General features: G+C 35.6%; 1 protein-coding gene across 5 annotated transcripts in view; it reads right to left on the bottom strand.

The window, feature by feature from the left end:
* LOC120072247 (sterol 3-beta-glucosyltransferase UGT80A2-like) overlaps window positions 1-18,378 on the bottom strand; it is a 34,999-nt gene extending 16,621 nt beyond the window's left edge. Inside the window, exons 1-9 of one of the 5 annotated variants that reach the window (XM_090310820.1) lie at window positions 17,935-18,072; window positions 14,755-17,760; window positions 14,149-14,321; window positions 13,240-13,476; window positions 7,012-7,123; window positions 6,210-6,380; window positions 4,196-4,259; window positions 766-823; window positions 507-684 (exon numbers count right to left, since the gene is read on the bottom strand). In XM_090310820.1, coding sequence (XP_090166946.1) covers window positions 507-684; window positions 766-823; window positions 4,196-4,259; window positions 6,210-6,380; window positions 7,012-7,123; window positions 13,240-13,425 — 769 coding nt within the window. In that variant the 5' untranslated portion in view covers window positions 13,426-13,476; window positions 14,149-14,321; window positions 14,755-17,760; window positions 17,935-18,072. Of the gene's footprint in view, window positions 1-506; window positions 685-765; window positions 824-4,195; window positions 4,260-6,209; window positions 6,381-7,011; window positions 7,124-13,239; window positions 13,477-14,148; window positions 14,322-14,754; window positions 17,761-17,934 lie in introns of those variants that run through there. The other 4 variants (XM_039024671.2, XM_039024669.2, XM_039024673.2 and 1 more) reach the window with 4 other exon arrangements.
* Window positions 18,379-23,885: the final 5,507 nt, after the last annotated feature.

Here is a 23,885-nt window from a genome sequence, read left to right as displayed (position 1 = left end):
AATCAGCATATTGCTTAATATAACCTAACATAGTCTATTCTAAAAACAACTAAACCTGCCAAACTACCCATAATCAAATATGGTGAAACAGAAAAAGTCCAAACGACCTTCCAATCTAAATTCAAATATATTTAGAGAATCTGAAACTTTAATGTTCAAAATCCATCAGTGGAGAATCATAAGAAAAGTTATGAATATATTACCCATGCAAATATGTAACTATATGCATACACAGAAGAAGATTATAAACAAATAGACTTTGTTAAAATAAATACAAGGAAGACAGGATCAAGCATGTGAAATTGAATATTGTACCATGAAAATGCCGGTTAAATAGACTGTATAGTACCAATAATATATACACACACATAATATATTTTTTTATTTTTATTTTTCCTGTTTTTATTTTCTGGGTGTGGGTGGGGGGCATAGTAGCAATAATATAATCTTTCCATTACGCTATACCTATTGAATGAATATCAACAACAGAAGAATCGAAGTTTCACCTTTTGGCTTTGGAATAAGGTGAGGACTCCATATATACCCATAAGGCACCTCCGGAAGACTGCTGTAATGTCCACTGAGATATGATATTCGTCTCAGTTTCAGCTTCTTCTTCCTAAAGCTATTTATAATGTCACGAATTCCAAGCCAAATTAAAGTATCAACTATGTTATACGACAACTGCCAAAAGACCAAATATTTACATGTATTAAAAAAAACGGTAGTCCAATAAGTGAAATGAGAACCATCAGTACTACTTACTCTATATCCCATTTGATGCTTGACATGGGCTAGAGGATGAGGAAAATCACTCGTGGGCCTGAACAAAAAGTGCTGATAGTTACTGATAATCCAATAGAACAGACGTGCTTTCCAAATTACATAGATCATAACTTTGATCTTCGGAATAGACATAATCATGCAGATGAGAAATATATCATAAGGATGGCCCTGAAATTAAGTTTTTGGTGTTAATCCTTAGTGAGGATGTGTAAAATCATCAATTAACCCAAATGCTTAAGCTGTTAGGTTATAGTAAATTTAATTATATCAACACTTCAATACTCCTCCCTCACTAGTGGATTTGAAAATTTGTGGAAAACCCAACAAATGGAAATCAATATTAATTGAGGAGGAAATGACATTACAAGAGTTTAAACACAGGATCTACTCTTATACCATGTTAAATCATTAATTGACCCAAAAGTTTGAGCTGATGAGTTACAGTAAATTTAATTATATCAACACTTTAATCAATGTAACAATGACCTTTTGGTCTTTACTAGAATAATTCATCTAAGTTGGAAGGAATTTGGACTTTGGATTCCTCTAGAACATTTTCTTCCAAGTCATTTTTATATTTCATATCTCAACTTCATAACCTTGGAAAGGCCTATGACCATGTGGATTGAAACTTCTTAGACAAGGTTTTGGATAAGAAGGGCTTTGGTTATAAATGGAGGTGTGGATGTGGGGTTGCTAAGGAATGTTAGCTATTTTAAGAGGGCTCAGACAAGGAGACCCTTTGTCCCCCTTCTTATTCTTGTTGGCCATGGATATTCTTAGTAGAATTGCGGGAGTGTGGGACGGTAATGTTATTATTCCCTTTCAAGTGGGTGAGGCTAGGATCCCCTTTTCACATCTTCAGTTTGCTAATGACATGATCTTTTCTACTCTGGCAGTGAGGCCTCGTTATTGTGTTGAACCATATTTTGGCTTTCTTTAAGGAGATTTCTGGTTTGAAGATTAATAGGAGTAAATGTAGTTTAATGGGGATTAATTGTGAGGTTGGGAGCTTCGAAGATGGTCGGATATGGTGGGGTGTGAGCTTCGAGACCTTACCTCTTCTTATCTTGGTCTTCCTCTTGGAAGCAACCCTAAGTCGATTGCTTTGTGGGATCCACTGGTGGACAAAGTTAGAAGAAGGTTAGCCTCTTGGAAGAGAGGTTTCTTTTCCAAAGCGGGAAGGCTCACTTTGATCAAATTGGTCCTATCTAGCTTACCCATTTACCTCTTTTCCCTTTTTAGAGCCCCTACTAAGGTTTCTAAGGATGGGGAGAGATTAACGTGTGATTTCCTTTAGGAAGGGGTTGATGAAGGGAAAGGTAAAGGTGCTCATTTGGTTAGGTGGGAAACGGTGGAAAAGTCGATCTCAGGGGGAGGGGAGGGGGGGAGGAGGGGTCTTGAGATTGGAAACCTTAGATTACATAACAAAGCCCTCCTAGGCAAATGGTTACGACGTTTCTTCTCTAAGCCCAACTCTCTTTGGCGTAAGATTCATGGCCCCCATCATTTCGAGTGGTTGGCTAAGGGGAGTAAAGGGACACACTAGGACATGTGGAAGGATATTTCGAAAGAGCTCTCTTCGTTTGTTAACCTTGTTCATTGTGTGGTGGAGGGGAGAGACACGTATTTCTGGGAAGACCATTAGGTGGGGGAGAGACCTCTTTGTGCTTTATTCCTGAGATTGTTTCACTTATCTTCTTAATGAATAAAGAGACTTGTTTCCTTTTCAAAAAAAAAAAAAAAACAAAAACTTATCTTCCAAAATGAATCACTTTGTGATCGACTTTCTTGTTTGGTATGGGAGCTTGCGTTCCTTCTCTTTCAGTATCTTTCATCCTCTTTCCAATAGGGAAACAACAGATGTGGCCTCTATTCTTGTCTTACTCGAAGGTCATACATTTAGAATTGGGAGAAGGGATGTAAGAGTTTGGAATCCTAGTCCTTTGGAGGGATTCTAGTGTAAATCCTTTTTCCAAAGTATGGTTGATCATTCTCCCATAGGTGTCTCGGTCTTCTCAGTTCTTTAAAGGATTAAGATCCCTAGGAAAATGAGGTTCTTTATTTGGCAAGTTCTGGTCGTGCTAATACGATGGATTGGCTGGTGAGGAAATTACCTTCGCTTGTTGAGCCATTCTGCTGTCTTCTTTGTCGGAAGGCAGAGGAAGACCTGGATCATATTCTTTGGCAGTATGAGTATGCTATTTCAGTTTGGGAGCTGTGTTTTCAAGATGTTTGGCGTCTCTTGGGCTCATCAGAGGGGTATTCGTAGTATGATCGAGGAGTTCCTTCTCCATCCGCCGTGAGGGGGGAAGGGTCGTTTTTTATGGCATGTTGAGGTGTGTGCTATTTTATGGACTTTGTGGGGCGAGCGAAATGACAGGACTTTTAGAGGGAAAGATAGGGATCTTAATGAGATTTGGTTTCTTATTCACTATCAGGCTTCTTTGTGGACTTCATTGTCAAAGACCTTTTGTAACTACTCCATAGACATTCTCTTGCATAGTTGGAGTCTCTTTTTGTAGGTCTTCTCTCTTTTGTGGGCTTGGTTTTTTGTATGTTCATGCTTGTATTCTTTCAATTTTTTTCAATGAAAGTGGTTGTTTCTAATAAAAGAAAAAAAAAAAAAAGAAGAAGAAGATTATCGTGGATGCAAAATTTAAAACATGTCTGACCGATCAGATTTGTAAGAACCAACATTGGAAACTTTTTTCTTCGCCAAACTGCCAGGGAAACAAGGCAGCAAACGAAGCTTTCTCAAGAATTTGTGAATAAATATCTTGAGATCAAGACTAAAAGGATTCTCCATGGCTTAGAACACTGCTAAAAACCTTTGTTTCCATTGTTGGAGCATCAAAACCAATCGACAAACCCACAAAACAACAAGAATATCTTATCCTTCACAGACCCTTTGAAAAAAATGTTCATCCAAAACTTGGGAAAAAAGTGGTTAAAGAATGGTGCAAATGTGGTACCATCTAATCGGTAAAGAGCCTCTAGATCCAAAAATGAAAAATCCCCTAACATCACTTCCTTTTTGTGTCGTGTCATTGGACATTTTTCTATGTTTCATATATCAATGAAAATTTTGTTTTTTGCTTGAATAGAAAGGGGGAAGGGAAGGTGCATGGCCTATAGTCACAAAATTAAAAGTCCAAGCACATATAAGATGCCAAAATTATGAGTTGATTGACCTAGTAGATGCTTTTAAACATTTTGGGGCAATCCAAAAAGTTTAGGAACTAAACTCATAATTTAACATAAGGTTTATGACTTAATCAAATGGAAAACAATACTATCTGAGAAATTATGTACAGCTGAATCAATAATGTCAACGTAAGATGCAGTTTTTAACAATGTGCATCAAATGTTTTAGGCACTAGATTTTTTCTCACGAAACAAGACTTACGTCCATGGCATTGTGAAAAACACGTGAAGTGGTAATTTCAACGCCTCAGCAACTTGAGTATGACCTGGACAGTCAGCAAAGCAATTTAAGTTCGTTAGATGATATTCAAGATTATAAGGACACACTGCTTGCCAGTCAGAGTCGGGTGTTTGATTGTTACTTATTTATTTTTCTTTTGAGGAAGAAACATGGTGGATTAATGAGAAAAAGGAGTTAAAATACTCAACAACTCAATGGTGGATAACAAGAAAATTTTCCATTTACTAATTAAACTATAATCACTACAATAAAGAGCATTAAAAATAGACGTATCAAAAGTGAATTATTAACAGCAAAGATCAGCCTATTCCTCTGACACCAAAGATTCCAAAAGAAAGTTATGTAGATAGCAAGTCAAAAAAATCTTTTTTTTTCCCCTTCTTTGGAGGGGGATACCATTTTGATCCCTAGGTTTTGTGGATTTCAAGTTTTACACTTTTATGTTTTAGCCCCAACTCTTCACTAAATACTCGGTCAGTCTTTAGTGTTAATGTCATCTCTATAAGTGATATTATTCTATGTATTCCATATATTGATGATATCTTCACCACTGAAAGTGATACATCAAGCATGTCATCTCTCAAAGCTTTCCTCCAAATTCAGTTTCATACTAAAAACTTAGGAATATTGAAGTACTTCAATATTTAGGTCATGAAAAGAAGAAAGGTATCTTCATGTCACAGAGAATATATGTGCTTGATTTGCTATCTAAGATAGAAAGCTTAGGAGCCAACCCATGTACTAGTTCAATGATGCCTAGTTTGCAATTTACAAAAGATGGAGAATCATTTTAAAGATTTTGAGAGATATAAAAATTGGTTAGAAAGTTGAATTACCTACAACTAGACGTAGCTTATCTAGTAAACTTTGTAAGTTAGTTTATGGCTTCATCCACGAATCCTTGGGTTTTCGCGTATGCTTATCTATATTAAACTCTACTGTATAGAATAGAAATGATTATTTTGTTCTTTTATTGACATTTAACTATGCTTATCAGTAGACCAGTTTTCAAATTTCAAATGAAATTGCCCGAAGATGTTCCCCTCTCCAAGTGTACTCAAACCATTTATTGTTCATCCATAAATGATTGGGACTCATAAGGACCCCAAAACCTTGTTAGTGTTCATCTACTTGAGCAATAAGTCTAATAATAACCAATACTTCACTATACTCCATCCACAAAACTTCCGATTTTTCTTCATCACATAAGATTGGGAAACTTAAACATCAGTAGACTTCATGTTCCCTTTCATAACATCCACAGAACATCATTAAATCTAGGGTTATATTATTCCAACTAAATGAAAAACCATCTTTGACAGAGATTCCAATATATCTTGTGGTCAATACAGCTCCATTAACTCCTTCCTTCTCTAGATCTTAGAAGTTTCCATCTCCCCAACCAAAAGCTTGAACTATAATATCTAGCAGGATCAGCTATATGTTGGGAAATCTAGTTAGAGTGCAACATACACTAGGTCCTCTGGCTAGAGAACAAGAAGTGCATCTTCTCCCACATAGATAGACCATTGACAAGCTTTGGGAGGATGTAGTCCACTTAATCATCCTACAGACTCTTAAATCAAAATATCTTTGGGAGTACTATATCTCAATTTAGCTTACTAATTGGCCAAAAAAAAGCTTCCAGACTTGTACATTTTTTGTATAATCTTTTCAGAAATGATTTATTAACAATAAAGATTCCAATGAATACGCACAAACTAATTATAAATGCATAAAATCAGCCTCCACTGTAAAATCTTCAGCACTAATAAGCTGGAGACAACAACTTCTTTTAGAAACATTTCTTCTAATGACTTAAAATAGTAAGCCTTGACAAAATGGTTGTCAGCAGATGACCCGTACTGAAAGGGTAGGGAACAAATAAAAGCACAAGGAGAAAAGATTATGAGCTGAACTTAAAAACTCAAAATCCCAATAAAAAAGAACATAGAATAACAAATTTGATTCTAACCATATGCAGGGGGGTTCGCAATTATCGCATCTGCCTTAAATGGAATTTTAGATTCTGGATCGTCATCCTGGCATGCAGGAAGTAATGAGAAAATAATATCCTTCAAATGATTGCGTTGGGTATGTATCTCTGAAGGTCCTGATGGAAGGAATCCTTTATTCTTTACCATATCTGAACAAAATAAGCAAAATATATAATCATGAATAAGCTCCGAAGATCCAGAAGAGAGTCAATAGAAAATCTAGCTATTTTCAAAGAGGCAGTAGAAGGGAAGTGTTACATAGATTATGTTCATCAATTTTGTGTCTTTTTGGTAAAATGTGGCATCTAGAATTCTTCAATTTTGGCAGCTAACTTCGCTAATTCTAGAAGATCATAGTGCTGCTTAGTAAGTTTCTTTTTGGTTGATCTTCTTTGGTGTTATCAGGCTGTTGGGCTTGTACTGACAATTTACGGTTCGTTCATTCAGGTTCAGGGTCCATAGTAATTTTGGATCTTCCTTGACATATTTTTTTCCTTTTGTTTTTGGTTGCTTTTTTCTTTTTAATATTTCCTTTAATTTTTGTTTCACCTTTTTTAATTAAAATAAAAATAAAATAAATAAATAAGTAAACAAAAAAGCTCTAAAATTATCCATCTCAGCACATTTTTAAAAAACAAATGGGCATATCCCTCACACAATAGTTTAAAAACCACTCTTCTTTTTTTTTTTTTTTTTTCACTTTAATAATACTGATGTGTTCATTACCATAGTTAGTCGAATGTAATGCAAAAACAAATGGAAAATAATTAGAACACTTACAATCGGCAAGAACTTTAGCATCTCCTCCTAAAGGAAAGAACTCCAGTCCAGTAGAGAGTACAAAATCTTTAAAATTTGCATGAGTTGCTAATCTAACTCTATGGCCATACTCCTGCAAGTAATAAGTCATCTCTGTCAACTTAAAATTAACTTGATCTATCAAAGTTTATTGAAGAGACCCCGTATCTTAATGCATATATTTGTACATATGCAATGATAAAGAGGGAAAAAATCAAATTATGTCTATTGATAAAACTTCTATAAGAAAAAATAAGATCTAACCTAAAAGTCCCTACAGAAATTAAGCCAATATGAAGGGAACATTTCCAAGTAACAATACCAATCAAAGGGCAAAATTTCCAGAACAATTGCAGTACATATTCCTTTCACTTATATTTTAATACAAACATGAAATAATATATTAATTTATTTCATAAACCCTATACTATTCTTAAATGTTATTACTATGACAACCAAAGTTGTCAATTTCATATTTGATAATGTGGCTCCGGCAGCGGGACAAATCAATATCATATATTTTGGAGGTCTGATAATATATTTTGGAAGCTAACAAACTATGTTATAAATACATAATAAAAAATTAATTAAAGTTATTACTAGTACATATTGATATGTTAAGGTTTGAATTTAGTCTTGAAGCTCAAATTGACTATTAATTGACTGACAAAAAACCTTGCAGTCTTTTGTTCATTAGGTTTGAAGATTTGGCAAATCATATTAATTATATATTAACTTTTTGATGATTGGACAATGTGATGCAACATTTCCTTTTCATTTCTTCTCTTCATCTTCATTCTTTCTCCTCCTCAAGTGACCTTTTCACCAAGCTACTTATAGATTTGAAATGAAGTGAGAAATCAAGAAGAGGACACAGTATGGGCATCATAGATCTGCCTTGAAGGGTGCTATACCCCTGTTAAGAAATTGCCCAGGAAAAATTCACCCTAGGTCTACGGCCAAGTCCCTGAGAAACACATGGTTGCTGGAGAGTGTGGACTGCCGTCATCACGTCAATCTTACCTGGTATGTAGCCGATAGGTAGCCAAATGCTACTGTTTGTGGGCCATGATCATTACTATTGTAGTTTACGATGTAGTTTGTGTGGCATCACCGCTTTGCATCAGATACGTGAATACCACTGGAACAAGAGAAGTGAGACCTGAAGGTGTTGAGTTCATTCTACCGTGGATATTTGTGCTTGCTGTTGGTGTTGAAAAACGAAAAGGAAAAATTGAGTACTACAGTTGCAGCTCCTCCACAAAAAAAACAAACACAAAACAAAAACAAAACCCAAAAAAAAAAAAAAACAAAACAAAACAAAACAAAGAGAGAGAGGCCAATTAACGGTCAATTTGAGTACAAAAACTATTTACAACCATTTTCCAAACTTCATGAACTAAAATGTAGCTTTTGATCATTTAGAGACCAAATAGACATCAACCTCAAACCTCAAAAACCAAAAGTACTATGCCCAACTTTGTAAGTTAAAATTAAAAACACATTCTCCAAGTGGGCTTTGGCAATGCCCACCACTCAAAGCCCAATTTAAGAAATCCTTATAGCAAAAGCTACTACGGCTGATCAATCTATTTGTTTCCAAGCTCAACCAATTTGTTTTCAAGCTAATCAAATTCTAGTACTGCACCATATTGGTGGTATGTTAACACATGTTACCACTGTATAGAAATACAATTATCATCACTGTAGCTAGAGTTTGTTACTGTAATTTACAAAATACATGGGAATGAACTCTCTAATCACACTAGTTTCTCCAAAAAATATAAATAATTGAAATAGTAGTTTAGAGATGTGTCAGTACTATCGTGACATTTTCTTTTCCACAATGATACTCCTTTTAAAAACTTCTAGCATTTTTATAAATGGTTCAACTTTTAGTTTCAAGAAAATATCCAACAATGATTATTTTTTCTATTTACTTGAAAATTAAAATGCTAAGGTGAGGCATGCAATGAGTTATCAGTTCGAACTGTTTTTGATAAAATTATTTATTTTGACTTTTTTCTTAATGAAGGAAACTAATAGGTATGGATAGTAGGAAGTTGAGTGAAGTTGTGCCAATGAGAACGATCACTTCGTGAGGAGTGTCAACGATGGGGAACAAACGAGAGGGGCCTTTGAAACAGTTGTGTGATGCTGAGTTTCAAGCAAGAAAGGAGGGCCCACTGTGATCGGCGTTATTCGGCTTGTGATCTATGCAAAGTGTGTGATCAAAGAGAGCTCAGAATACTAGCAGTTTAGGGGAACGATGAAGAGTTGGAGATGTTCGATGGTGAGGAAGAGACATTGGAACAAGTTGAACATAAAAAGTGAAGGTGGAGTCCGTGGCGGAGTTATCCTTGAATCGAGTGGTAGAGTTGACTAATCTAGGGCCATGAAACTGAAAGGATTAATCAAACAGGAGGGAGTTATAGTGTTTATCGATTGTGGTACAACACATAACTTTATATCATAGAGGTTAGTACATGTTTTGCTATTGCCTATGGTTGAGACGAGAAATTATAGGGTCATTATGGGTACGGCCACTATAGATTTGTGTATAGTCATTTATAATTTTCAATTATTTTTATATGTCCTTTCTTTTTATAATTAATTCCTCAGTTAGGATTTCTCTTGTATTATATTTGCCCATTATTGGGATTTTTTAATCCTAATAGATAAGAGAAAATACAATATTTCTCCAAAACTACATGGTACCAGAGCTTTGAATTTTTTAATCCTAGCGACCTTCGCTAGAACCCAAGCCACCATCGCCGAAACCCTAGCAGTCGTCTATTCAACGCTCACCTACTCAAAGCTACCATCACCTGTTTCGTGCAACCCAGATACATTTACAGGTCACATCTCCTGCCACCAACCTGTTCAACAAAGCCAGATTGGTTCCATCCGCCTCTATCCATCCTCGATCCGATGCTACTCATTCCAAATCCAATGTCCTAGCCTCGATCTAACACTGCTCCTTCTAGATTCAGTGCCACTCCTTCAAGATCTGGCACCCCCAGATACATTTATAGGTCACATCTCCTACCACCAACCTGTTCAGTGAAGCCCAGATTGGTTCCATCCGCCTCTATCCAGCCTCGATCTGCCGCTACTCATTCCAAATCAAGTGCCTAGCCTCAATATAACACTGCTCCTTCTAGATTTCAATGCCATTCCTTCCAGATCTGGCACCCCCAGCCTTGATCTAGTGTTGCCCACCCCTTCTAATTCCGTTTCCAGATTCCACGCGCTACTCTATGTTTGACGTGAAGCATCTATCCCCAAGAAATTTCAGATCGTGAAACTCCTAATATGTTTCAAATTGTATTTTGGTTAAATTCAGTTCAACTCAGTTGGTCCATATCATTAATCTGGTTCGTTGGCAGGGTGGGTTTAGGTCTCGCATCCATGGTTTTTCAGTAGGTCAATTTACCAACTCCACCTCCAGTTGGTCGCTCTATTGACATTAACCAATCTCTCCCATCATGTTAAAACCAACTGTTACATCTTCCAGAAGCTATCTTGCTCTTTAGAATATTATCTTTCCTTATTTTTATGTCACCACAATAAACAAAAGTTATGGATTGTGGATTCTGGAGCATCGGATCACATGACTAGTGATATCAATATTTTCTATTGGTTTAAATCACACCCAGGTCATTCCTCAGTTTGCATAGCAGATGGATCTCTCTCTGAGGTTACAAGAACTAGGTCGATAAAATTATTAAGAAATCTCTTACTCTCTAATGGTCTTTATGTTCTAAATTGAGTTGTAACCTGATGTCAATAAGCAAATTTACAAGTGACTTGAATTGTATATCTGGATTTTATTCGAACTTGTGTGAATTTAAAGAGTTGGAATTGAGGAAGGTGATTGGCATTGGTAAGTAGCAAGATGGCAACTATCTTTTTTAAGGAAAGCATCTTCCAAGTTCATCTTTCAAAACCATATGAGAATCTTCGTTTTTTTTTAAACGGATACAAAACTTTTCATTGATATAATGAAAAGGGTAATAGCTCAATTACAATGAGACAAAATACAAAGAGACAAAATATCAAACCAACCATATGTTAATCTTCTTCTAATTATGTTAGTTTCATTCCCGAGTCCTCTTCTTGCTCTATGTCTTTGTCTAGTGAAAATCAAATCATGTTATGACACTTTTGCCTTAGTCATCCAAATTTTTTGTATTTTCCAAAGATGTTTCCTTGTCTATACATTAATAAAAACCAAATCACTTTCGGTGCGAAATTTTCCAACTCTCAAAACATACCAAAAATCCTTATCCAACGGTGCCCTACAAACCTTCAAAACCTTTTGTATTGCTCCACAATGATATTCGGGGGCCCTCTAGAATTAGAAATATATATGGAGCACAGTGGTTCATAGCTTTTATTGATGACCATATGAGACTGACATGGACATGCCTCATGAAGGAAAAATCTGAAACATCAAGTATTTTTCAATCCTTTCACTCTATAATCTCCACTTAGTTTCAAAGTAATATCAAGTCCTCAAAACAGATAATGCTCGAAACTATTTAAATTTAACTCTTGGGTCATTTCTTTCTTCTCATGGTATTGTTCACAAGTTCATGTGTGGACACTCCTTAATAAAATGGGATTTCCGAAAGGAAAAATAGACACCTTGAGATCGCTTGTTCTCTTATGATCGCCAATAATGTTCCTAATTTGTTTTTGGGAGAAGCCATTCTTACTGCAACCTTTCTCGTAAACTAAATGCCCAGTCAAGTCCTCCGATTCAAATATCCTCATGCTGTCTTCCTCCAAATTCATTACCAACTCTAAAACTTCTACTCAAATTTGCCTCATGGGTTTTTTACTGTACCTTTTTTATCATTCTTCTCATCGATCCAAACTTGATCCAAAATCCATGAAGTGCATTTTTCTAGATTATTCATCACATCAAAAGGGGTACAAATGTTATTCCCCAATGACTAGGAAAATGTACACTTCTATGGATGTTACCTTCTTTGAAAACCAATCTTTTTTCTATCAAGTCCCAAATTAAAGGGAGAACGTGAGAGAATTTAAGCATGGAAACTTGAGTCTACCTATCCCACACCTCCTACTCACATCATAACTGAAGTCCTAGCTCCTCCTCTAAATGAGTTACCTAGCTCCGTATTGAACCCACCTATTGTTTGGAGTCTCACAAATTTTTGAACCTTTAGTCTCACAAAATTGAACTCCTATTGTTTACTTGAGAAGGAAAGAGGTTACCTTGAAAGACTCTGAATGTCAACCACGCACTTTTTCTTTGAATCCCACTTATGAGAACATCACCTCTATGGTAGCCTTGATTGATGATGCAGCACTACCAATTGCTCAACGAAAAGGTGTTAGAAGTTGTACTAGTCATCCAATTGAAGAATATGTAGCATATGGGAAGTTACATTCAGGTTATAAAGCATTTGTAACTCAATTGGACAATATGCAAATTCCCCATAATATTCAAGATGCACTTATGCACTTAAGAATCCTATGTAGAAAAAGGTTACAGAGGAGGAAATTAAAGCTCTTGAAAGTAATGGAACGTGGACTATCACAAGACTTCCACCCAGAAAGAATCATGTTGGCTGCAAATGGATTTTTACAATTAAATATAAGTCATATGACAGTATAGAAAGGTTCAAAGCAAGACTTGTGGCTAAGGGATTCATTCAATCATATGATATTGATTATCAAGAGACTTTTGCTCCTATTGCTAAACTAAACATTGTTCGTGTCCTTTTATCTTTAGCTATAAATCAAGATTGACCCATTCATCAACTTGATGTCATAAATGCCTTTTTCAATGATGATCTCGAAGAAGTTTATATACAGGTTCCTCCTGGAATGGAAAATGAGGACAATAGAGACTTGGTATGCAAGATAAGAAAATCTTTATACGAATCAAAATAGTCTCCTTCGACTCCTCGTGCTTAGTTTGATTGATTTGCTAAACTTATGATTAAAAGTGGTTATCATCAATATCAAGCTGATCATACCCTACTATATTTTTACAATCAGAACACAAACTTTCATTAAGAATGAAAATGAGAGAATACCATAGCATCCAAAAAACTATCCCAAAAAAATGGTGATAAAATTACTAAACCAATATACATAAACTAAAAATAAATAAATAAATAAAAGAAAAATCAACAAGGAACCGACAAAAGAAATAGGAAAAGCAAGTAGAACCTGCAAACGCTTCCCAATGGCAACAAAAGGTTGAACGTCTCCTCTTGTACCAACTATGAGCATCACAATTTGTAATGGGGGGATGAATGGAACATTGGCTGTGTCTAGGGATTCATCATCTACAGCCTCAACATCCAAAACACTTAAATGAAAACTTTCAGGTTGAATGCCTTCTGGAACTTCCATTTGTACAGTTCCATCATCCTTGACTGTGGCAACCCTTTTCAACCACTTGAGCTGCATGCACACTTTTGACTTAGAACTTTGTAAGAGAGCATAAATTATAAAGGAGATTCATCAGTGCAGAGAAGATTTTACACTACATCATAGGGAATTCTTATATAACCTGTGACAACAACGAGGCTTCATACCGTTGTAAAGTTAAAAGAACTTGAAAGTATGAGGTGAAGATCGAGGAAAGGGGGTATGGACAGGGTCAACCATACCTCCAGTTAAGTGTATAGGTGCAAGAAGGAAGATGCAAGGGAATTAGCTCGATAAGTTACTAATTATCAGGAGGGTATCGTTAGTATAGGGGCTGTGTAGATTCGTCATGTTGTATAGTTAAAGAAAGTTCATACAAGATCAAGTAGGGAAAGAGTCGGTGAAATACTGAGTGTAAAAGAGAGACTCAGATCTCTTGGAGAATCTGGAAATTGTATTTTACTCTCCCTGATTTTTAAACATCATACAGAAACTATTTTCAAATCATTTGGAATATCACCTAGCATATTTCTCAAAATGCTTTGTTTAATATAACCATCTAGTTGTTACATCACGATTAAATGAGGTCCTGAGGTTTTAGTTAATTTGTAAAAGGAAATGCATTTCCTGGAATAACATTTGGCTGTGCCTTCAGGAATCTAGAATGATAAAATTGTCAGTCAACTCAAAAGGAATATAACACACCTTCCTCCTCGTAGAAACTTTTTCATCAAAAATATTTCCCAGTAAATGATGCAATGCATGACTCTGTCTTGACTTCCCCGACTTGGTAGGCTTAGTTGAACAAGAATCTAATTCCCTACCCACTGATGATCCACCTTGAGTACTATCTCCAGATGAATTCCTGTCAGTATTTCCTGAAAGCATATTCAGATATAGGAGAACATATAGCTTTACACAAAATCCAAAGTTCCATATTTGTCTCCATAGATGCTTCCATCCAACCAATATACAGCAAGTGAGTGCAATTGGTGGAAGATGCTTCTGGAATGGGTTATTTGGCAGATTTTTTTTTTTTTTTTTTTAACAAAAAACAAGTTCAAGGTAAAGATAGAAAAAAGTTTGAGGGTGCCAACAACCAAGGGAATTGGAAAGAAAACCAAACGATCAAACAAATAAAAAGTAAAGATCTCCAAATATTACAAGAGCCAAAAATTAGAACATTGAAGAACAAAATTGCCAAAGAAGATCCCGAGTGCTAAACCAACAAAATCAATTTTTACCCAGCTTCAAAAACTGCACCATGCAACAGCCTAGAAGAAATGATAACCCTTTGTTCCTCCTACTAACCTTGATATCGGAGTCTGTCGCTAAAATCAGATCTTTATCTCCAAGATGCTATTACATCTTTGCATGTTGACCCAATTATAACAAAAGATAACTATCAACCCTTGAATTGGAACATTGGAATTTTTCTTGAATACTTCACCATCAGCTATCTACAAAACCTTTGTACACAAGTGTCCTTATGAATTCCCAACTGTCTTCAATCAAATTTCATAACTAAAGGCACTATTCAAACCCTCCATTTCTTAAAGCTTCCTCGACATTCAAAAACCAAGCAGTAAGATTCTTCAACCATATGCTCTTCATGCACATCTAACCATGTTTCATTGGCTGAATTATTTGGAATTCAAGAAATTCCATCAAGTATGCATGAAGCACTTCTAAATCAATTCTTCGGATTGATCATTTGCCTCACCGTATTTCAAAGTTGATCTTTGAATTTGTTTCCACTTCATTATGTGTATTTGATTTTCAACATGCAATTCCCCACAGAAATCTTTCTCAATAGATCAATAGGATGAAAGACCTTTGACTTATCCACTGCCCAGGTGACTTCAAAGAAGCCATATTCTCGTGTCTTACATCTTTCAAATGTAATATAAAAAATTTATACTTTCACCCGACAATCAAATTTGCAAAGAAAGGCAGTCTGCTCCTCATTTTTACACAGCATCAAGGCCTTGTCAGCAACAATGGGATCAATAACACATCTTCCTTTAGCACATCAACAATCTTTTTCCATTTTTCACAATAATGAAGTCTGGTGAGTACTAATGGTATATTTTCATTCAATCTCCACAAAATCTTCCTTCTCTTTTTACTCTATACTGCAAATTCTTATTGTTCCCCTTAATTCAAAGCCCGCAAAACTGCAAAAGAACCAACTCCCCACAAGATCCAACCCTTAACCTGGAAGGCAATGAAATAGAAGATGTAGAAGAACCTCCTCCATCATAGAACAAAACATTTTATTGTGAGCCAAACACCAAAAAACTTAGAAAATCATTGTCAGATCAAGCAACAAACTCCAAAGGATATGATCACGATCTTCAAACTTCCCTTTTTAAATAAGGCACCATGCCTCACAGTAGCCTAACAAAAAGGAAAATACTGCATAACTCTCTCATGCCAAACCTATCAAGCAAAGAATTTGACCTTTCCAAAGATTTTAATCCTCCACATCAAGGAAAAAGAGGGGTGATTAAAAGGAGAAGGATCACATGGAAGAATGAAAAGGATTTGCAAGAAAACCTCTCTAGAGAATTGGGAGCCCAATAATGAATACCCTTTCTTCTCGGACTACCAGAAAGATGGCTGCCAGCAGAGCAACCATCAAGATCTTCCTCATTCTTCAAAGGCCAAAGAATGTGCTTCATTATTTGAGACACCCTCTCTCTCTCACAAAAATTCTCAAGATTGTTGAAGCCTTATCCTAAGCATTTTTCCAGGAAGAAGAAATACAATCTCAAGTCAAGAGTAGTATCTACCAATCCAGATTTATTGTACAAATGTTGCACCTGGGCTTGTAAGTTCCAATCCCTTCCAACAAGTCAGTTCATCAATCCTCCCCTCCTCAACAATTCAAGCATTCAGTTTTCCACATCCCTAATCATAAGATCACATTTTTGAGAGGTACTTGGTGTAGCTCCTCTGTTTGTCAGCAGAAAAAGACTTACATTTCAGACAAGGACTCAATAATGGGTGTTAGCAGCGAAGATTTAGACAGCTTTGGAGATGAAGTTGTTCAAGAAGAAGCAGGCAAGTTGACAACTTTGAGGAAGAGTTCAATTTTCTGTTTCAAAATGAAGAAGGGTTGAAATCAGAAGAGGTTTGGAACTCTTGCCTTAAGCCACTGCCTCAGTTGAACATTCCTGCACACTTAAAATCCATAATTGAAGCTTGTGGACTTGTTATGGATTAACCTCTCTCAGCAAGACTGGTTGTGAAAATTCGCATTAGCTTCAATATGTAAATTGTTTCTCGGAATCAGGGGGACTAAGTGATGCATTTAAGTGAATATCTTTAGTGATCCAATTGGAGAAGCTTTTGTTGTAGGAAAGTTTCAGTCGTAAAGCTTTTAAGCATTTTGGATAAGGCAGTGCAAGTCTTCATTGCATAAATGCTTTTGGTTTTTGGTGATTTCTCCTTCCCAGGTTCTTCTTTTCTTTCAGCTGGGGGTTTATGGTTGATTTATTTTGGCTGGCTCGGATTCTGGGAAGGTTTCTATATGGCAGCTTGCAAGTCAGTCTTGTTTTGAGTTCATTCTCAATTTTTCTGCTTTCAAAGCTCTTGGCAGTCAAGATTCAAGATCTGTGTTTTACCAGTCGTTCTTGTGTTTGACGATTGCTCTTTTTGTTCTTGTTGCTGTGTTAGTTTTGTTGTATCTTCATTTTTTCCTCACTTGGTCCATTGTACTTTGAGTAGTCCCATTTCATTTCATTAATTCAATGAAAAAGACTTGTTTCCGTTTCAAAGAAAATACCAAGAGAAAAAGGAAAACCAACAAAGGTAATTTTCCCAGGATTTCTGGATGTGTCTTTGGACCTATAACTCAAAGCCTACTGAAAAGGCTGAGGACCACTCTATGCCACAGTGTGTTAGCCTCCAAGGGGAAACCCGCAAGGCCCCATTGCACAATCTCAATTTACCAATGCAAGCCCGCAAGATCCAACAGCCTTGATACCACCTCACACTTAATTAAATGAGATTGGCAGAAATAGGCACGAGATCGGAACAAGGACGGTAAGGAGAAACTTAGGACTAGGAGGTTCATTATCACCAAATGTTATCAACAGGTGATGGCATTCTCAGATTTTCAAGTAGGGAGTGTTGATTGAATAGAATTTCAAGAGGGACCTTGGGTATTTAATGAATCTCTAAAAACTCCATTTCCAAAATTTGACAATTGAGCCCTTACAAGGAATTATCGATCAGAAGATGTTGGGATGAATCTGGCATGGACTAGAATTCTTACTTAAGTAACACTACGAACTACAGAATCCAAAAATCCTGAAATAATAACACTACGTATTAGAATTTCTTATATACCATAATTCATTCCATGACATAGGACATCGAAGACATCGAATTCTCAACTTCCATAGAAAAATAGCAAATAGCCAATTCAAACAACAACAACAGACGTCAACCTCCTAAAAAGAGAAAAGTACACGAGAAACAAACCAGAAGAAGAGACAACCCGATCGCCGTCGCTGTCGCCATCGCCATCTGAGTCCATGGATACGGAGAAGTCACTAGAACGACCGGAAGAAGAATGGGGAGATTGGTGGATCTGCAAGTGGGCCATGGAATTCCACAGAGGCTCGTTTAGGTAGAGAATGGAACTGTAACGTTTGATGAAGAAAGGATCGGAGTAATTGGGAAAGTGGGAAAAGTTCAAAGTGAGTTGATTGAGTAGGTGGGTCAAAATTGAAAGACAAAACAATGAGAATTGGGAGAATTGGGACAATGGGTAATGGAGATCTTGTAAATGTCACTCGGGAGATCAAAACCCGCCAACGAAGGGGACACTTACCACAAGATTCCTTGCATTGGCACGCCATATGGTCAAAGCGCTACATTTTATACAGCATCGCGTTAGGCTGGGTATGTTTTGTCTTCGGTAACATGTATCTTAAGGAAATTTCTAGGAGGTCATTCTACCTAGAATTGCTTCAAGATAAATACGTTTATGACTGAACCACCAAAAAGGAAAATGTCCCTTGGTATAGATAGTAACTTTTATTTCTTTTAAGTCTCTGTTAACCATACTTTCAAAGTTTTAGGATCCCTCACATTCGAATGTGATATCGATTCATTCATGCACTCCTCCTAAATTCGGGTCCTTACATGGTTTAGTTATTTGAGAAAGACAACTTCTTTTTTTTTTCAACAAGCATTCCTAGAAGTTAGATGAGGGAGGTAGATTGCTCGCAGAGTTTTATCTAGCTCAAGTTCAAGATAAGTAATCTTACTATTGGAACTGCTTTCGTGTCGGGCAATAATAAGGATAATTTTGATGGTTATAAGACTGTATGAATCATGATGCCTGATTAGAAAGGAAATATGAATATATGACTGTCCTGTTTGAAGTATGTGATAAGTGTGAGCATAATCTTGTTTTATAATATTTTACAATAATGTATGAGTATGAACTAGATCTTATTTGACATGTGTGAGTATGTATGAGCTTTGTGTTATGATTCATGTATGGGAATCTGTTTTATGATGCATGACATTTATGTTAGTGATAGTTGCCCTTACCCGTAGTCATGTACCCACTAGAGGTTTGTGTTTCATTTGGAATTTCACCAGAGGTTACTGATCTCCTTTAGGATTTCACCAGAGGTTTGTGTTTCTCCTATGAGATTCACTAGAGATTAGTGTCTCCTTCAGGATTACCAGAGGTTAGTTATCTCCTTTAGGATCGTCAGAGGTTAGTTATCTCCTAAAGGGTACATCTCATAGACAGTAGGCTAGGTGAAATTATTCACTAGATGGTCATCCATGATAAGTAGAGGTTTTTGGATGTCCTATTAGAATGTTGCATTTATCGGACATAAATGTTTAGCCTGACCCCAGTAGTAGAATTACTTACTAAGTATTTTATACTCATCATTTCTTATGTTATGTTTTCAGGTAGGAGCAAAGACATACTGACAAATGACAAAAGGAAATTGTGATTGTGCCATTGCGACCAAAGAGATGTTTCTGCTCATGTTTTCATGTTTTCATGTTTTAAATTTCAGTCTTGATGTTTGAACTTAGAGTTCCATTGTTTGAAATTTTTATTTATAAAGCTTCTTCAAATTTATTTTGAACTTATATTTCAGGGAGACCCCGATCAAAGATGTTCAATTATTTAAATTTTACAAAAACTATTTATTTAATAAAATTCTTTTGACTTTAGTTAAAATGTATGAGATTGTCATTTTGAAATTTATGCTTACATGTAGTAATAGCCTAGTATAAATCCAAGAAAGTCGGATCGTCACAATTGGGACATAGCCAGGACGAAGGGAATGCAGGGGAATGCTAGGGCCATCAGGCGTCAAATCCGGATTCTGAATCCTTGTCCTGGGGCATTACATATATCATAGTCTTCACACAATGATCATATTTATTGTAGTTTTCATTTTCTCTACCTCACCACAAAAATCATGGCAAAAGCATAGCGAAATGTGAGAAAAATGAAGATCGCGATAAATGTGTCATCACACCAGGGCTACGATAGACATAGTCATCTTTAATGTGATACGGTATAAAATACAGTAGTGTGCTTAGATGTAAGCAGACTATTAGATTTCATTTGTTTTTTACGGGTGGGTCATTATTCATTTAGGGGGCTGAGAATGGGTCATTCATACAAAAATCTCCCTCTCATCTTTTCTCTTTTCTTACTTCCCTTTCTCTTTTCTCGCTTCCCTTTCTCTCTTCTCTCTTCTAGCTCTCTTTTCACTTTCTCACTTCTTTCTTATGCTTTCTCTCTTATACCTTCTCTCTTTTCTCTTTCTCCTCTTTCTCACTTTTTTCTTCTCACTTCTCTCTCTCTTCTATCTTCTCTTTTTCTGGTTATTTTCTTCTCACTTCCCTCTCTCTCTTATCTCTTATCTCTTTCTCTTTTCCTCTCTTCTTGCTTTTTTCACTCCCTTCTTTCATTGTTGTTGTTTTCCTTCTCGCTCATTTATCTTCTCAAATCGATGCTTCCTTCGCTCATTTGTTGTAAAATTATTAGGCAATGTTACAATAAAACAAGCATTGATGCTTTGTAGAAAGTTGTGGCTTTGTACCATCCAGTATTAGGCCAATTAGTGCTTCATCATCATGTAGGTTTTCACTATTTTCAAGAACAACCATCTCTGTAAAAGCACAATAAGAAGCCCTAAAAGTACTCACCATTAAAAAAAAAAATAGAGAGAGTACACAAAAGAGATGAGAAAAGGGGGAAATAATAAGAAATGAAAATGTGTTGAATGAGAAAGAAAAATCAAAATCTTGTATTTTCTCGTATTTGGCCCATTCATACTTCTTCACCATGTAAGTTTCCGCGATCTTTATGATGGGAATGTCCTAAAACTCGTAGTTCATAATATATGAAACGTATTCTATTTTATCAATAAAAGTATTATTGAAATTGCACTTAAAATTCAATAAACAAACTCATGGCTATAGTATGAATACATTAATTTTAAGTAGAGACATAAAAGAGGATCAAGTTATAGTATATAGCCTAAAAGAACTATACGTATATGGACGGGATTGGGTACCTCATCCTAGGGACACTATGGATGCGACCCATTTTGTATACTGATACAAACGATGTGATCCTGAAACTGTTCATGTGGAGACATGCGAACGAGGGCATCCTATGAAAAAGACATTTGCATAAGACCGTACCACGAAAATAGTCACTTTTCTTTATAACGACCATTTACTATTCAAACTGGCTATTTCAATTCGATAACCTAAGGTAACTCGATCTTAATCCTGAGCTAAATATGAACTTCTATTTATTTGGGATTATCCTTTGATCTGCATATGTTAGAGTAGTTCAACAACACTGCTTAATAAGCCTCCCACTTTGGGGATAAAATCGGATAGATAGCTAGGGACATAGTTCTGCAAGAAGAAATTCACTCTTACCTAATCTAGGTTAGTAGATAGGTTGTTCTCTTAAGTACTGATTTCTTGTCTTGAACAAAGAGACCCCACCCTCTCATGAAGAAGAGGGACATGGTTTATTAGTTGGACTATAAACCAATTGTTCAATAGAGGATCAGTGGTGACTTAGGTAGCAAGATATATTTATAGGGGTAAAATGGTAATTTTAACCTAATTGTAAATACGAATGACCTGTGAATGATCAACTTACTGATTATGGTTAAATCAAGTGGATAGAAATATATCTACAGTGAAGAGAGTGCAACTACTGAGCTATAGTGGTATGTCTCGATAGTTAACGAATATTGATTAATTCGGTTTAAAGAGTTTAGCCAATTAATCTCAAATCGTTGGAGCTCATGATCTGTAGGTCCATAAGGTCCCTCTACTAGCTCGTAAAAGATTAAACCTTGGATTAGAAGATTGAGTGAATTTGAAGTGTTCAAATTTCTATTTAGGGTTTGAATTTGAAATGTTCAATTTCATTTAGGAGTTGGATAATTATATTTGATATAATTAATATTTAATTTTGTTGAAACTAAACATAATTGGAGAGTTCACAATATTTAAATATTGATTACATGAATAGGATTAATGTTTAAATTAGGTGTTTTTTTTATTAATTTAATATTTGATATTAAATTATTAATTAATTAATTCAATTTGTTTAATTTATTATTTAAAATTAAATCAATTTCCAAATTAAATTCAATTTTTAGAAATTGAAATTTATTTAATTTAGAATTAAATCTAATTCAAAATTGGAAAATAATTTGGTTTGTGGATTTAACACAAAAATGGGATTTTGAGTGGATTAGTCCACATTTTAACACCTTGCCCACTTATTAAGTGCTAATTGAAGTGTCAATTAGCTGAATTAGTAAGTGCTTGCATGAATTAACTTGATAAATACTCTAGTTTTCAAAGGAATGAGGATCATGCAATTTGAATTTTTACAGAAATTTTGAAATTTATTTGCTCTTAGAAACCCTCTCCAATTGCTCTCAATTCTGAGTTTCCACCACTCAATCCAAGGCTGAGAATAGTAGAAAGATCCTCTTGGTAGTCTACTGAAGATTTGGAGATCTAATTCGTGGAGATTGCAAGGATTTGGAGTGAATCTACAAAGGTTGTACATTCTGAAACCCTCTTTGTTAAAACTATTTTTCACCATGCTTTATACTCAAATTAAGTATAATTAGAATGTTTAATGATTATGTTAGCTTCCGTTTTATGCATGTTTACTCTATCACTTTATTGTTTTGGAGGTTAGTTACAGAGCAACAATGGTAGACAAAGAGACAGGGGAATTAGGAAGGATGAGGAGTGAACGCAAGAATTTGAGAGTGAGAATCTAAGCATAAACTGAGAGCGAGAATCGAGGAGTGGGAGCAAGAGATTGAGGAGTGAAAGACATCATGTGTGGAAATTTTGTATGGATAACCTATTTTGGAGGCCAAATGAGATTTATCCCAACTTTTAAAAGCTTAAGTATTGTTTTAGATCTTGTGGAGAAGATGAAGATGGAAATTCAACTTCATGGAGTTAGAGGGCCAAGGGATAGACTCACCAACTCGTTCTCCAAAGGTAAGTAAATGTTTGACCCTCTTGTAATTTATATTTAATTCTAAATAAAAATTATGCAATCCAACGCTTCCGCTGTAGGGTGAATCATTCATTCTCTTCACTCCTAAACTAGAAAAACTAACCTCAACAACTCGTCGTGACGATGTTATAATTACCGAACTCTACTACTACTACAAATGCATAGCAATCAAGTCCAAGTCAATTTGCAAGGAAATGCAATATGTGTTTCGAATAGTCAGTTAACTAGTTATAGTGGTAAAAAGGGAGTTTGGTATGATAGAGATAATATGCATGAAAATAAAAGATAAAGCAGGTAAATGTCACTTCGGATTGGAAATTCTAGTTCTAGGAGTAGGCTGAATTCCTATGCAATTTTTTAACATTGATTTTTTTTTAATCGAGCATACATTTAATTTATGTGTGCACAATGACTCAGTTGGCCTAACCAAACTCATTGATGTTATAGGTAACCAACTCATTAGATTAAACCAAATAAACACCCTAATTATTAATTAAAGCCTAAGCCTAAGCCCTAATAAATGCATTAGTCTTATTGGGTTCGAAGGCGTCCATCTAAAAGTAACACATTTGCATTACAGTTTAGGATTTCATGTGTAATTAACCAATTAGGTAGCCTAATTAACTAACCAATTAATATTTGAGCCTAGGTTTAGCATGGATTCAAGGGCTATAGGAAGCCTATATTCCTAGCCTATATGATTCAACCAATTGTTACTTTTCATTTTAGCTAGATAAACAAATAAAGAACATGCAAGCAACTAATCTTAGCTAAGACATACATTCATGGTAGAGGTGTCAATCCATACATAAACATTTATCTAAATACAAACAAGATTCAAACCATAAATTTAAAATGTGTAGTTCAT

The sequence above is a fragment of the Benincasa hispida genome, chromosome 2, assembly GCF_027475165.1.
Source record: "Benincasa hispida cultivar pf3 chromosome 2, pf3_genome.v1.1, whole genome shotgun sequence".
In the NCBI taxonomy this organism is placed as follows: domain Eukaryota; kingdom Viridiplantae; phylum Streptophyta; class Magnoliopsida; order Cucurbitales; family Cucurbitaceae; genus Benincasa; species Benincasa hispida.
This window is presented reverse-complemented; position numbering and strand designations above follow the sequence as displayed.